Source organism: Rhipicephalus microplus, chromosome 6, assembly GCF_043290135.1.
Source record: "Rhipicephalus microplus isolate Deutch F79 chromosome 6, USDA_Rmic, whole genome shotgun sequence".
Lineage (NCBI taxonomy): Eukaryota > Metazoa > Arthropoda > Arachnida > Ixodida > Ixodidae > Rhipicephalus > Rhipicephalus microplus.
In genome coordinates this window covers 106,050,757-106,067,985 of record NC_134705.1, presented here as the reverse complement: position 1 = coordinate 106,067,985, position 17,229 = coordinate 106,050,757, and the positions used below count along the sequence as shown (strand labels likewise).

The window sequence follows — 17,229 nt, the reverse complement described above, 5'->3', positions numbered from 1 at the left end:
TACAAAGGACTATGCAAGGAAAACAAAACGTTTGACCCTTCTGACTTACAAAAGGTTTCTCTTAGTCTGGCCCTAAGAGTGCGAGAAGAGTTATCAAAAACTGGTTAGTGTCACTTCATCTTCTTCTGTAATAACCCTGTCTGACCCTGCTTTGTCATTTGAGCTATACACAGATGCATCTCACTATGAGCAGGCGCCACCCTATACCAACGCAATGACATTAATAAACCCGGTAAAATGATGAAGGTAATCGGCCATTATTTCTGTACGTTTACAAAAACGCAGGAAAACTGCAGAAAAAGAAGCGCTCGCTGTGCTAATGACATGCAGGTACTTCAGAAGTTACCTGCACGGTAAACATTCCAGTTTCTTCACTGACAAGCAGGCGGTGACATACTTATTGCAACTTGCACAGCCAAAGAATCGAATAGCTCAATAGGTGCGCGAAATTCAGCAGTTCAGTTTTGACATAGCACATAGACCACGTCTAAAATATTAGGACGCTGATGCTCTATCACGTCTTCTTGTGCAAGATGAAATTGCAGAAAGAAACATCAACTTGATGATGCTCTGGAAGGGAACGCAAGACATGGAGATGATACTTGGAAAAGTGTGTGTCCCAGAAACAAAAGTATACAAAGTGCTCAGATTATATATTACAGCAGTCTAAACACAGGAGGACACGATAGATTCTGGAAGACATACTATAAACTCAGCCAGATAATTAAGTGAAAAACATGAAATCAGAGGTGGCCAATGATGTCAAGACATGCCATGAGTGCAAAATGATAAAATCAAAATATGAACTTCATGAAAGTAGAATGATTCTGACAGAGTACTCAACCGCCCCATTCGAAGTGGTCACCTCGACTTTGCGTAAATAAAGACGAAGAGTAAAGACTTCAAGAGTATTCAAGCTATTCTGGTCACCATGAATGAGTGCCGCCAAACCTGGCAGAGAAGACGCGGATTGTTTCGTAGCGCTACTACAGAAGGAAATCTTCAAGAATACTGAAGTCATCGTTGTGGACGATGGGCCAGCATTTGCAAGGCGAAAGCTTCGTAATTGGGCGAATGAAGGAGACATTGTACTTAGATACTCGGTGCTTTAGCATCCTGGGGCTAACTCTCTTGCCGAACGAATGATGAGATATCTGAAAATATATCTGAAGGTATACCCAGATTTCAAGGGGGGGGGGCTAGAAAAGCACTTCGGAAGCAGCAGTGCTTCATCATAGCAGTTGTTACACTGCTGACATTGGGTGCAGCCCGCATTTTACTGCATTTGGTACTGTCCCTTGGTTACTAGCTAACGAAGAGCTTGGTTTACTTGGCACTGAACACTAACAACAGAAATACTGGATCAAAATGAAGAATAACTTTGACCATCGCTACTGCAAAAAGATACCTGACATGACCCAGTATTGATGATACCGATCAGGAAAAGAGTGGACTCCGAAACTCTCTGCGCCGGTCCATACTTCGTGGTTAATGAAACTAAGCAACAAAGACTGCTGAAGACCTTGTATTACAGTGGACCAAGTGAAGTGACGGAAGAGGCATCATTCGGAAATGTGATACCTTATTACCAGCGTGAAGCGAATGACAGCCAGCCGGGAAGATGTAGCAATCCGCATCGCTAGCACTAGCAAGAGCAGAGGAGAGACGAAGATCAGAAGAGAAGAAGCGGGCAACAAACCGATTCAGTCGCAATGTCTACATGAAAACATTGCAAAGCTTATAACTATGTATGACTGAATTAACTTCAGTATGACGAAATGAAACAGTACACATCCCTGCCGCTTCTAAAGCACATTTAATAATATTATAATGTTTAATTAGGTGGGTCACATTCACAAAGTTTTCCTCGTCAGTGAAAAAAGTAGATGGCATAAAAGGCACGTGTTCTGAACTTTCCTACTTTTCATTCTCTTAAAGAGTCGTTTCTATGCTTGCTGCAAATTCCTACGAAACAAAAAAACACCACGTGACGTGCATGAATCGTCACTAAAAGATGAAGCACTTACCCCACTTGGGCCAGGAAGGTGGCCTGATTGTGGTGGTGACTGAAAAAAACACATTACAATTTGAAAAAAGGAAATGCTTAGACGGACATAAGCAGAACTGGATATATTGCTAGTTGCAATAGGTTGAACTTTAATGAATTTGACTACAGTAGATTAGAATATATTCCAGTCCAATGCTTGCTCGAATTTCCATGAAATAAAAAACAGCGCGTGACTAGCATGAATTGGAACTATAGTGTGCAACACTTACCCCACTTGGGCCAGGCGATCGGCTTAATTGTGGCGGCGACTGAAAAGAGCACAACACAATAGTTCGAAATGGGAAATATTTAGACACACATGAGATGAATCAGATATATTGTTTAGACGCAGCAGACCAGAATTCAACAAACTGAATTGCAGAAGGCTGGGATGGGTTGGAAATTTATGCTTGCTCCAAATTATTACGGAATAAATAACAGCACGTGACTTGTATGTAATGGAAACTTAGGGTACAACACTTACCCCACTTGGGCCAGGAAAGTGGCCTAATTGTGGTGGTGACTGAAAATTGTATTACATAACAATAGGTAATAAGAGTTACCTGAACGGACGTAAGCAGAACTGCATGTATTGTTTAGCGGCAGTCTGCAATTTTCGCAGTAAATTTATGCTATTACAACCATTGAAAGGATGACACGTTCTTTAGAAGGTGGTAATATATATTCCACAATCAGTGTCTCGTGGTGGGACCTTGTTCGTTTATAAAAGAAAACAAAATATAAGATGAACACTTATTCAAAGGACTTTTGGCTACTTCTATCTTTAAGACACAGTAAAACCTCGAAAATTGAGATTTCAAGGTTACGAAAAAAATTTGCCAAGTAACGGAAGGCCGAATTGTCATATACAATAATAAAACTATCAAGAGATGTCATTACAACCAATTTAGTTTACTTTCGTTGATAAATTTGTAAATTTTCTGCATCACAGCATTGCAAACGCCGTAACTTCTGTTTTTGGCTACGGCGTTGACAATGTTGTCGCCTCAATATATGGCTTTGGCTTGCACAGTGCCCGCCACCACTGTGAGCTGTTGTTGTTCTGCAAAGGCGTAATCAAAGCTGGGTCAAAGCATCAAGTTTTCTTTAATCAAAGTTGGTGCTTGCAAAATTTCGTACTAAGATGGTGTTAACGCTGCGCCCTGATTACTTCCATTACTCCTCGTTTGCTCGTTTGAAAATGTGAGGTTGAAACCGATTGCTCACGGGAAGTTTGACGAATCTAAAGCTGTTCCGCTCTGCAGTTCACAATGTGTCCCAATAACACGACGTGAGTGATGGTCGCATGAAGAAGACACAGATACGGTAGAGAGCAAACCAAAGCACAACAGTACCGATCAGTACTTACCGCTAATTGGCCGCTTTATCTTGCACGCAGCGGTTGAATTCCTCTAATCGCAAAATCAATGAGACACTGGCTGGGACACCATATATTTTTGAAAGGCCATGACAAGAAAGTGAGAACATTGAACATTGCTATTTACTTGCAACAAGCAGCGCAAGCGCTCTTTTCTTTTTATGCGTGGTTTTCGTGGAGTCTTTCCACTGCCACCAGAGTTTGCTGCTCGGGCAACGTCGTCTGCTGCCGTTCACTGACTTAGAGGTCGGATCCAACTGGATAAATGCTGCATCCCGCTTGCATTACGCCTTGCCGCTCACTATTTCGCTGAAACGAAAGCATTGTTGGCTCTCCACATAAATCTGGTTAACTAACGACTTCGCTGCACCGTCCATTAGGCTGTGCTAGCTGTGCGGTCAATAAAAATTAGCGGCGACGGATGCTGTGCAACCAAAATAAGTAAAAAACACGTTTACCGCACGAACACGCCGCTTATAGTCACGTTATTTCTAGCGCAATGCGGAAATCATTACAAAGAACGGAGCATAAAAAGAACGAACAGCTCCTCTGTCCTTTATCACGTCTCCATCATTATGACAGAGTAGCATGTTCAGCACCCTCAGGCAACGACTCAACTATGAACAAGTTTTAGGCAATATCATGCTGTTTGGCAGAATGCGGCGGCGCTCACAATCCTGCTAACCGCAGAAACACAAAATCTTGCGTTTTATAGTTCATTTTGCTGTCATGGGATGGCACTAAAATCTGCTCACTTCCGCTATTTCGGCCCATGTTGTGTTAGGGTTTTGATACATGGATCTTATGGGCAGTTTCTAAACTCGTATGGTTGAATAACTCTGCTTACCAGGCGGATCCTTATGTATAAGTTTAAGGCATTGAAATTCGTGCGACAAAAAGGTTGTGGTTGATAGCCACTTGGCTGCACGACATAGCCGCAAGCAGTATTTCGGCGCATCATCCGAGTGCAACATTCAACGTCCCTCAAATAAATATTCGGAAGGAAATTACCTAATTTAACCTAAGAAACTCACGTACGAGCCTAAAGGACTTGGCCACCGTAAACATCGATGCTTGGGGTGACTTCGGCCTGTAGTCTTAGGTATGACAAAACATTACACTTCACTGCAAGTGCGCCTAACTGCAAAAAATGTTCAGGTGTGCAGGATACAACTCTGACCCCTTTTAAACTCAAGTGGCAGAATTCTCGTTCAATGCTACATTATAGGGACAACTTCCTGCAGATAGACGCAGCATTTTCGAATTTCTTGAAGGCTTTCGATCGGGTAATTCAAACACTTTTACTCATTAACTTCGCCTCTCTAGGTATCGGTCAAAATTTGTTACGTGTCTGGAACACTTTCTGAAAGTTCGCATTCGCTTCATATACAGCAAGTAAGAGTAACTCTTAATTCACTATTGTAAATTCAGGTGTTCCTCGTGGTGCAGATTTAACTCTAGTGCTGTATTCTGTCTATGCTAATATCGTTCACACTAACACAAAACCAAAACTACGCTTCTTCGCTGACGACTGCGTTCTTTAAAATCTTAATCACAACTCGAACGACACACTTGCTCTGCAACATGACTTAGACACCATTGCTACATGGTGTGAACCATGGATCATGCCATTTAGTTGAAATGTACACCAATCTCATTATCTAGAAATGCAAGAGAGTAAATTATAAATACCACATAAATTCCTTGTTCATGAGCTAATATAACAACTTGGAATATACTAAACACCATTACTATCAGTTCTGTTGCAGCCTAGAGGAGCCAAAGTTCGCTTGTCGTAACGTTGACTCACTCAATTACAATTTACGAATTTTTTTATCGCAAGCTTCCATCTTCCCTTTCCCACCGTGTTTTCGATCATCACTATCATGTGTATTCGAGCAATCGGTTCTGAGGCATCACACAAACTTGCTTACTAACACCGCAATCTCAAATACGCATCCGCAGGTATAAAAAAGCTGACAGAATTAACGCACCTGCGACCGAAGCTCGAGTACGTGTCACCTATTTGTCAACCATCGCATCATATCAAAGACGAAATAGAAGTAACACAAAACCACGCAGCGCCTGTCAAATCAGCCCAACACTGACCATACATTATAACTGCTTTTAAACGCACCCTGTCACTTCCAGCCCTCAAATCACGTCGAATAGTTGCTTTTTTTGCCTGAGTCATTGCTGCTTTTATCACCCACTTACAAAACATACGCTTCTTACTCCACTTGTAAGATCATCATCCAGATTAGTGCACAAGTAAGTGGCCGTAAAGCGGCCATGAATTATTCCTTCTGTCCTGACACGATAACCATGTGAAACGCGCTTTCTAATACAACTGCTTTCTGCTCAGATCGAGGAAAATTACGCTGAAAACTCACCTGCCATTTCCTACAACAATATGCGCCTACTACGACTTGTTGAATTGTCCCGGTATACTGAGTGCTGCATTTGTTTGTTCTCTTGTTCACTTGATTTGTTTTTACCAATTACAGAGATTGTACTGTTCCGAAACATGCATACCTGCCCTTCGCACTGACCAATGCGCCCACCATATCCCATTGAATTGTCTTTCTGTACTTGATGCTACATTTCTTTGTTCTCTTTCGCTAGTTTGCTTCCTTAGCAATCACACTCATTGTGCTGCTTCGAAAACTTTGTAGGCCTTCACTATATTTATTGTCTTCCGGCCCTTAGGATATAATAAACGAAATTTCAATTACGAGCCGTGTACTGATTGACCTGTGCTCTTTGTGATACTTCAGGGTTGCAAATTTGTTCGAAAACGTGAGTACAGATCTTCTTACAGCATTTGATATGCTATTTAATGACCCCGACACGCTCCTGTGTGCTCATGGCAAGTATTTCTAATTGTACCTTTGGCAAGTAACATGTAAATATCTTTACGATACAGGAATTGTACTTGGAATACTGATGTTTTTGTTTTTATGTCATGTGCCCTACTTTCGACGCATTATTTGTAGATCTGTAATAACTTCGTTTTTTTGACTAAAACACTTACCACAGGTCGACCGACGATAACACTGTCCAGAGTTGGGGGACTGGAAGGCTGAAAAAGAATCGCATGACATTCAAAACATGAATACTCATGCAAACATTTAGGCGGAATGTTTATTTCAACTAGGCACTTGAAAACAATCAGGTATTTATGTGGAACAACCGATATTGTATATACAAAAGCCTCTGTAGATGAGTGATTCAACCCTGTGAAAATTAACAGATAATGAAGGCAAAGAACGCAGAGAGAATGATAGTTGCAGTGTTGTGTGTTGTAGTACCTGTGAAACTGATCTGAAGACAGAAAAGTCGGTGAAACCATGATTTGGCGATGATGGACACCACCTTCAGCAGCAGATTATACGCTCGATTCTCTACCAACTGAGCTCCACCATTGGTGACCCATTCGTAGACTTCACTGAGTACTTATTTTCATGTGAACGTGCGAGTCAGTGCCACATTTAGCCATGACGAAGACGGCGGAACACTATACTTTGGCCAGCTGGCGTCACGAATCCCAAGACATCTTTTATTGAGCCGACAGGTGACCAGTAAACGCCAGCATACAACTCGAAGTAGTCAACTCAGCCAGGACGAGGCTGGACGAATATTTGATGACTGCCTCTTTTTCGCAGGGTAGTAGCCTACTGAAAACAAGCTGATTATGAAGCCAAGTGAGGTATAGGGGGCGTAATGGTGATGCTTTATTTGGTAATGCTCTAAACATTACATTGTCTGTGCTGCAGATAGACAAAACTAATACGTACATCAGTATGCACACGCAGGACCATGGACGCTCCTAAGCGTGTCTGTAGTAAATAAGTACTGCCATATGAAACTCGAGAGGGAAAATACACACAGTGATCGTCTTGAAAGCTTCTCAGAACAGTCTGCGCCAAATTTAATATTCCCCACGGTCCACATGCCACGCTGGCCCTAAGCTTTACGCACGCTTATTCATTCACTTTTATTTTTTGTTTGCTTCTTTACGTTATGGACCCAAACTATTGATCAAATTCTCTACTGAGCTCTGCCTCTCCATGTTTTTTATTCCTGAACGCCTACCTGAAATTGGAAGCAGACACCACTTGAGTGCGCCAGTACGGCGTTGCCAAGTGATGCGCCTCATTCAACTGCATTTTGAATCATTTGTGAAGCTTTCAGGGCTCCGATGTTGCATTCTCGTTCATTCGTGGCTCCACAGAGATGTTCGCTAATAATGTAACGCTGGAGGATGCAGAAACAGTTGCGATTACATTTACAGAAGGCTTCGCCAACTAGTACAACTCAGCCTCCCCATGCCCGAGATTATGAACAGAGAAGCACACAATATTGCCGCGGCTAAAAACAAAAGGTGGACATTCACGCTATTGCCAGACCACCAAGCAACGCTATTATCTCCTCTTGCTACAACACAGGAAAACGTTACTAGTAACGTCTATATTTTTCTTGGATTCATTACTCGCAGATTTATATTAGAATTGTGTTGCACCGCAAAACTAATCCTCAAAGTTCAAATTCTTTCTTGCCTAAATTATTCATTTACAGGTAAATTATGCAAGAATTATAATTCTTTATTTATATCAAGGGAAGAATAGCAGCTTTTTTATAGATACCGTGAGTGAATGCTTCACTGTGCGCACGTAATGGCATCTTTCCTTTACGAATGAGTTTCCTGTAACTAGCTATCTGTAAGCGGCGCTCTTTTTCTAATACTTGTTAAAATTGCACTCCTTGCACTTAGTTTGGTTTCTCTTGTGGTGTTGGTTTCAGGTTCTCGCTTTATATTCTTCAATAAGTAAGCATTAAGGATGTAACACAAACTATATCAATTTAAAGACACAAGGAATAAAGCGCTTTTTCGCGTATCATGAAAGTACAATTCCACAATGCTGCAAACACAACTGTTACAAGATATGACACTTCTTAAACGAAAACGAAAACACGCATAGAAAAACTGTTACGCGAGGCACCACCTTGAAATTCCAGCGCCAAACACTGTGAGGTCATTAATGTTGGAAGGTGTCTACTGGGTCTGGCGTAGCTTCTAATTGATAAAATTCAAGTACATTGCTATCCGTTGTTGGCATCTGTTCAAACACGAAGTTTAAAAAAAAAACATCGAGCCACTGTCGCTAAAATAGGACGAATGCATTGTGGCGTCTGTTACGTCAAGCGCTGAAATCACGGTGCGAAACTCAAAACTGAAGCTTCAACCATTATTTTCTGCGCTAATAATGAACTTCTGACACTGTAACGTATACGCCAATAAAGTTCTTAGAGTGCAGTTCATCAACACAAAACATTTCATTGTTTATTGCGGTATCCCTTTATTAAACTACTTTTTAAAGCACGGAGTCGAATATTTGTACTATTTTGAAATAAATGATTCCTATTCACACACCAAGAATATTTTTGTTCCTGAAAAAAGTAAATTTCAGGTACTTTGGGGACATGGCACCTGTTTGGGTTGAAGAAGGACTTCCGCAGACTGTGTTACATTATTCAGAACATTCACGTTGTGAAGAATTTCGGGAGAGTTGGTCGTCTGGTAGGGGTTTCAGTTGTACCTCAAACATATTTTCACGAATACTGAATGAAAAATATATGACGAAGTTTGGCAGTTTCCCTTTGAAAATATTCAAGACACTGCTCCCTAATGAAACTTGCTATCCAATGGTAGTAGGAGTCTTCACGAAAATATTGAAGTTTCTCTGAATCGCTTATTTGGGCAAAACCAGCCCAATAGCTCCGTTATATGGCAATGTTTTCCCAGCAGCACTAATATCAATTAAAGGGTCAAGGTAGAAAAGGGACATGCTTGTGCATCTTTTAGCGTCCCCATTTTCCCTTTTGAACAACTCTCCGTAAATTTGAATTCTCGTTTTATTTTGTTATTCACTATTTCAGTTGAATCAACATAATGCTGTGAGTTTTTTTTTCGTGGAGGGCTGAGTAAAAGGTCTTGAATATTCGAGGCTACATCGCATGTTTGCTCACATTCAACTGAATAACTGACATGTCACATGTAAACAAAAGATCGGGAAGAAGTGAACAGGAAGAATAAAGCTTGAAGCTGTGGAAAATCCTTGAAATTCGAAGTGTCACTGGAGCCAACTTTTCAAGACGTCCACTTGTTTTCTTCAAGGTTTGCTACCCTAATGTTGCTGTCTCGAAGAATTTCTCTGATAGAAACATTGAGTACATTTGCACCCAATATTTACACAGCTATTATTGTCTCAAAGATAACTACACTAAGAAAACAGACATATATAGCCCAATAGGTAGGGAAGTCACATTTATGACGGTGAACATGGGCACTACGCTGCTTGCACGTACAATTTTGTATATGCATTTTCTAAGAATCAGAATAACTTCATATCTTGCCAGAATTATGCAAATAAGGAAGTTATAAAAAAACTGTGGGTTCCCTGTGCACTTCATTCCACAAAAGGTCTTTGTAAACACACTGTCTATTGTAAGCATTTTTGAGCACCCGAGTTTAGGAGTCACGTAGATAATTTACAAGTGGTTACACAATCTGTACCTCTTAGGAACAAAGTTTTTAAGAAATGCGATAGGAAAGCCACTACACTCACATGTGCAAGTGTACTTCTTTATGTCATCGTTTTATTGAGTGGCGCCGTGTACGACACCTCAACATTTAGCTACTAAACGTTGTTCATGTAATGTTTCAAATCAGTGCTATCGTGACAGCTTGGTCTTTTCAGGGTTAGCTTGTATCACATTAACTTCACTAGTTCTATTCTTTGAGATATGTCATGCGGGTTTCTTCGCCCGTGTCTTACTGTTGCACATATTGAGCTTCATCAGGACAGGAATGCGTAATAAAACAAAATTCGAAACTTGCTTTTAACATTTGGCCTGTCGTTTTTTATTCACTGGCTTCATTTATATCAACTAGTTGTAGAGCGTTTTGTACAAAAACCTTGATGCTAAAACTCATTTTGTGATATTGAGTGCATTTTAGTCATCAAGGCTATACATTTCCTACAAACAATATCTTGTAGAATGGAAACAGCTCTGTTTTTTGCACCGGCGTTGTTTGTGCAGCATCCTATGTATGCTACATAGTCGTTTTGCACTACACACCTTCCAATCGAAGGAGCACCCTTAAACGATAACCACACAAAGGTACTTGCCGGACTAACTCTGAATCCTCCAGCTCGTATGGGGCTTCCAGGCTGAAAATGGAACAATGTAGTAATGAGCAAGGAAGAATGGAAACACATGCATACTCTCGCCTCATGTGAATGTCATAAATGAGGCTAAAACATTCAATGAGTCATAACTAGTGCATCGTGGCCAAAAGCTGATGTGTACATCATGAAAACTGGTGAACAGCTGAAAACCAGTTTTCAAATATTGCACATGATCACGCGCAAGGTTTGCCCACACTTTGTCTTGTACGCTTTGTCTTAGAGAAAGCGCATGTCCTAAAGGAGAAAGATTTATGCCAAGCTTCCCAACAGCGAAACAGGTCCAATGAAAAATATAAAATTAAAATACCTTGTACTTGTAATGACCAGACTTGTAAAGCCCAACACAGGTATTAAAAACTCCAGTGTCTACAGCGCTTGCCATAGATCTCTGTTTCGAGCCAGTTTCACAAGTAGCTTCCAAAACAGTTGAGGTCCACACCAATACGGGAAAACGACGTATTTGTATGTGTGACCTTACGCTTTCTATAAAGCGCTGGTGCTTTCGGAAGTTTCATAAGCCAAGAAAGCTTTGTAATTCACTTAAAAAGTGCTTGGTGTACTGTTCACTTCCGCATTAAATGAGCTTGCCTGTCGCTATATGGAAAGCCCAGCGTAATTTCTTAAAGCAGCAAAATTTCTGAATCATGCAGCACCATGAATATCACACGTGTTGTTGCTTATTACAGGTAATTTATTCGATGAAATTTCAATACATTCTAACCAGTACATATCGCATGCGCCTCAGCATGTTAGAGTTATCTTAGAAAAAAACAAGCACAAAATATTATTCCTTCATTGCGTAAGTATATGCAGATATATTATACAATGATTGAAATGCTTCTTGACCTCAATGAGAACAAATACATGGTCTTTTAAAAAAATGTGGATAAGCTTATGCGTTGTTTGATTTTCATATCATTGCAAGGCTGGGTGATTTCAGTCAAGATCCCTGAGTGCGTAGTCGGGTTTTCGTTAACTAATTTATGATATTTGCGTTGCTTTGGGTCAGTTACATTCATCTCCTAATTAGGTTCACTTTAATAGCGTTTTTTATTGTTTAATTTTCTGCAGTTTGCGGTAATTTCAATGCACGCGTTTTGTATTCGTCAATAAGTAAGGAATTATCATGCTCCATTTATCTGTTTAATCAGTCTACTGTTCTTCAGCACTTGAAAAAATAATCGCTTCAATATAAGACAAAAAGCTTTTTTTCAACGTTATATATTGCAATAGTTATATAGCTGAAAAGCACTTTTGTTTCGCTTTTGAAAACGTAACTCCTTCTCTTTGATAGACATCTTTTTCGTGGTCATCTTTCAAGAATTCATTGATTGATTGATATGTGGGATTCAACGTCCCAAAACTACCATAAGTTTATGTGAGAAGCCGTAGTGGAGGGCTCCTGAAATTTCGACCACCTGGGGCATCTTTCAAGAATAACGAGAATAATAATGTTCCAGTAAAATCACATACTAGCATTAAGTCATTTGAGAGCTGCTGTTTTGGCAATACAAACAAGCTTTGTACATGTATTCAGGAAAAGTTATGTGGCCAATGTTTCAATTGATGGTTATTAATGAATTAAGCAAAACGCTGCCTTGCAACATGGTACCTTGTGAACCAAGTAGAACTTGCCTAAGGATACAAAGCTTTGCCCAAGTATGTGTTTGCTGGTATATCATAAGTGCTTTTTGAAGGTTAAGAGTTTACCATTATTACCAATAATAACGTTATATGATCGGCAATGATGGCGTGCATAGGCCGAACCTATCAACTTCCTCTTCTTCTACCTTCGTCAAAACCATGGTCCGGCTCGTACCTTATCGATATAATACAGACATCTCTAAGCGATATGACTAATATTAAGGTGTCATAAAAACATAAATGGTGCACAGTTTACGACCTGCATTTTTATTCTTTTTACTACTCCCCCAAGAATTCAATGCTTTTATTAAGCCATGCAAATTTTATACTAGGTCTGCCTCATCGATTTACCTTTACCCTGAAAGCTGTGAAACCATTTTTAGAGAAGATCTATATATTGGCCGACATTGCCCTTATCAGTCACATGTAGACGCCACATAAAGTAATGAAGCAAACTTGAAACTGTGAAAAATATTTCGGAAATGGCGTGTCTCTGGAGGTTTTTGCCATCAAACTAACTTCTCTTGTTCAAAGCAGCGGCTTAAAACCTGTAAACTTCAAGTAGGATGTCCTGATTAAAACGTTTGTTTTCTCTGACGTTCAATGATTCAAAATTTTGAAAGACATGAACGGAGTGCAGTATGAACACGCTTGCATTGCCTCAGTGAAATTTGATTCACCTTTCTACCAATGGTAATAAACTGTTTTACAGAATGTATGTTGCAAATTTAATTTTTATGGATTGGAGTAACATTTGGCCTTGTCAAATACATACCGCCGAGAAAAATTCAAATCGAATATAGGGCATGAACCTTATGTGTTATTTGCTGTTACCAGATCCCTACGTTAAGAGAAGACATATTGTAAAGATTTCTTTGGCTCTGCACTTCAGCAATCACATTGTTCTATAGTTGTCTTTTACAGGATTTCCACGAAATATGTTTTCAGAGTTCAGAAAAGGCTCAGACAAAACCCTAATCATTAATTATTGTTCCATTCCAATACATTGCTATCACATATAACTATGGAACCGGAGCAGCGTAATTATGTTCTATCTTTTCCTAAACGATGGTCAATAATTTTTGAATTACCATGTTGTTTTCATTGTATGCTGTTTACTATACACGTTATCTTCTACCTAATAAAATACACGTAGATAAACTAGAATAATTTCTTTGCAGCTAAATATCATATAGTGTTGTTCGGTACTAATTGTGTTGTATATTAGTGGGTAGACGGGACTTGCCATAACCAATAAATCACCCATGGAAATTAGTGCGGTCTTTTCTCCAGTTTTTGTGTGTTATGCGATGCGCGACATATAGTCTGTACGTGATAACTTGTTTGAACAACAATGAATACCTGTTTCAAGACGTTAAACTAGGCAACATACACGATTAATTGGAAGGACTCCCGCTCTTGTGGGGCTTCCAGCCTGAAAAAGAAATAGCGCAGACATGAAAAAATATGCATGCTCTCAGTGGTCACCTATTTGTTTATAGAGGCGCATACACTGAATGCGTCATAAGAAGACCCTCTAGGCGAAACGCCGCCCTGTCAAACTAAAAAGTCAACAAATAAAGGGAAACCAACTGTACTGATTGCACCACGTCGTCATCTAGATTCGCCTACTCTCCGTCTTTGCACTGAATGCGGCACTTCAAATCTAAAAAACTGCGAAATATAAGCAATCAAAAGGAACATTAAAAGGGTAGCCGCGAGTGTAGTGCGCCTCAGTCTCCAATGAGGTGGAGCCGGTATACAGAAGTGTAGATAAAAAGCATTCACCAGACTCACTTTGACTCCGTGAGAGTTTGAAACGTGCTCTATAAACTAGGTTGTAAAGAAAAGACTCCATGTGGAGAATGATCCTCCTCGCAAAAGCACCGGCCACTTGGAAAATACAAAAGAAACATTGCTGATGCCTCTGTCCAAGAATTAGGTATAACAAAAAGTCAAGTCAACTTTATTTCCAACACATGATTATGGAGGTCCCTAAGAGGAAAGATGTCTCAAAAATATTGAGAGAGCCTGAAAACAAGTGAAACTTTTCTTCGCAGAGAGCTTGAATGTGGATTATAGACAATTTAAAATTATGACTTTTTCGTTCTTCTTCATTAAAAGTTTAATACGTTATTAGTGAGACTGTGTGAGACACACACAATTAGTACAAGTGTGATTGTCTGTTTCAGTGTTGTGACTCCAGTTTCTGATAGTAACAGTTATACCACATGAGAGACAATTTCTGAACCTCAACAATAACGTAGTTTCTCTTGGGAAGAAACACTTACCCAACTTGGACCCGCGATGGGGCTTAAAGGTGGTGGTGACTGAAATGAGTCGAATATGATAGTTTAGAATCAGTAATTTCTGTATCCAAAAGATTAGGGTTGCATATACCAGTTTAACAGGGCGATTCCCAAATTACAATAAGAGTTGAGAGGTTACCCAATACTGAATACATTTTTCTTAACAGGTTGCTTGTACTTCACCATTGTGAGTGTAACTGCAGTAGACCTTCAAGCTAAACCAGAAGATACATAACAATAGGCTTTGAAAGTAACTTAGTTCCCCTATTTCTGCATTGCTGCACTGTCAGTAGAAGTTTATGAAGTGTAATAAGGCTGCCTGAACGCCGCCACGCTCTATTTTCTAAATCATGCAACATACGCTGCTTTAGTAGTTTTTTTGTGTACGTAATTTCACCTTGATAATCTCATACATTCCATGCTGGCACATTATTTTGTCAACTGCAGGTACTGATTCTTCGTTATGAAAACCTACGTAATTTCACCTTAATAATCTCATACATTCCATGCTGGCACATTATTTTGTCAACTGCAGGTACTGATTCTTCGTTATGAAAACCTCTTTTCCTTTGCATCTTTGAATAGGTGCATTTTGTATGAAAATAAAAATACTATAGCTTAAACTCTGCTATAATCTGAAGATCTTGAGCAAAGCACCCGACTCCTCACTAGCTACCAAGATTCCTAAAGATTAGATATGGTATACATAGTGAAATAACAACTTCTAATTGTACTGGAACAACAACGATGTTCATATCAAACTTGGAAGACAAGTTGAAGAAAACACAAACACGTTGCTTTCCGTCGTTTACTTTTCTAAAAAGGGTTGTAAAGTTCATTGGCACTTTTTGCTGTGCTTAGTGTATGAACTAAGCCTGAAACCCTTGTATTGCGTCACGTTAGCGGTATGCTTATCAAGACGTCAATAAAATTGAGAGCACGTATGTTTCGTTGTGAGGGACCAGCCACATTTGCACTATGGCCTTGTCAGCCTCTTCTGTCTATCTGTTTTTAAGTGCTCTTAAAGAAAATTTTCGGTTTTAAACACAATGGCATAAGTCGTTATAGTATTACGAAAAATTGATTCTGCAAAACAAATGAACTGATTTTTAAGCTGTTGATTCTAATCGATGTGCAATATTCGAATCTATATTCTTTTTGTTGTTGATTCGAACACCAAGACATGCTTGCGCATCCCTGTAAATTCTGTTATTCGAGTGTATGACACCTACATATAACGAACCCAACAGGAATTCCACATGATAGACTCAGAGCCAACGCTTAGGTTACTGAAAATGTGAGGCGTATGGTCGTGTAGAATAAACCGCGAAGCGATGAAGTGCTGCAGTGTATTTTTGTGAAGACGCTGACTTGTGACTTGTACTGGCTGATCCAACAAAGTTGTGAGTGCGCAATGTGCTTGTTACGTTCCGATGAGAATTTTAGGGCTCACTGATAAAGGACTGTATGCATTTATTTATGCAATTTTATCTTCTGGTTCTTATTTCGTAACAATCAAGTGGAAATGCATAGCCGTTGCTAAGTAATGGTGACTGCTTTGTCATTTATTTTTATCTCAAATGAAAAATGGCCCAGCTGAAGAAAAACATGCACAAAGCCTAGTCATGATCTATATTTTTGTTTAGAATTTCATCTGGGTTGCACAATCCGCAATTCGAACCAGCTCCACTGGCTGCATAGCATTGAAAGTACTGTACTGCTCACTCGGTGACAGGGAGATAGAATCGAGGCCGTTAAGCCCGGTCATGCACTTTGATGGAAGTGCACCTATGTGCCTAGATTTCTTTGCCTCCTAAAAAATTGTCATATGGTTGAAATTTCTAGAGACCATCATTACTCGTCAGTCACGATCATAACGTTCGATTTCTCAATAATGTCTCCTTCTTCTAGCCTAATGTACTTAAACGTATTGCTTCAGATAAATTAGGTCACGTAGGACTAGTACCAGTGTGTCCACTTTAGCGTTGAAGTTTAAGTTGAAGTTTATTGTGACATCATGAAAATATAAGTGACATGGTTCATAAGTACTACAGAAAGAGGTCCCGAACTAAACAATCTCAGGGGGACCTCCTAGCAATAATGTGTTGATTTAAATACAGTGCAAGCAAATGTCGAGCAATAAAAAGCATATTCGAAATACGAAAAGCAAAAAACACAAGAAAAAACAAAGATAATTCGAAACCTTGAAATGCAACAATAGTACAGAAACCTCTACATTAGTACACTCTGAGACAAATAAACGCGAAATCTAAGTTACCAAGGCGTAAAACAATTCACAATTGCGAAAACGCAGTTGTTAAAAGAATAAAAAAGACAAACAAAATTGATACAAAAAACAAATATGAGTTAAGAAAACGTGAAAGATGGTTCCATAAAATTTTAGCAAAGATAAATGTTTCTTTAATCGTGCTTTAAATGATGCTATAATGCGACACATTTCATTGGACGTAGGTAGTGAATTCCAGAGGTAAATACCAGAAAACAACGCTGTCTGTTTACCATAGTTGGAGTGCACCACCAGCAAGAGTAGACTATGTTGTAAGAAAAATGTGGTTGAATTCAGATTTATAAGATAAC

The 17,229-nt window shown here is 39.5% G+C and overlaps 1 protein-coding gene across 5 annotated transcripts in view; it reads right to left on the bottom strand.

Annotated features, from left to right (window-relative positions):
- LOC142765408 (uncharacterized) overlaps positions 1-17,229 on the bottom strand; it is a 228,458-nt gene that overhangs the window by 52,139 nt on the left and 159,090 nt on the right. For all 5 annotated transcript variants that reach the window (XM_075866375.1, XM_075866377.1, XM_075866376.1 and 2 more), the window contains 6 exons: positions 14,614-14,652; positions 13,716-13,757; positions 10,619-10,660; positions 6,460-6,507; positions 2,278-2,316; positions 2,028-2,066 (listed from right to left, as the gene is read on the bottom strand). In XM_075866375.1, the coding sequence (XP_075722490.1) occupies positions 2,028-2,066; positions 2,278-2,316; positions 6,460-6,507; positions 10,619-10,660; positions 13,716-13,757; positions 14,614-14,652 (249 nt within the window). The remainder of the gene's footprint in view (positions 1-2,027; positions 2,067-2,277; positions 2,317-6,459; positions 6,508-10,618; positions 10,661-13,715; positions 13,758-14,613; positions 14,653-17,229) is intronic.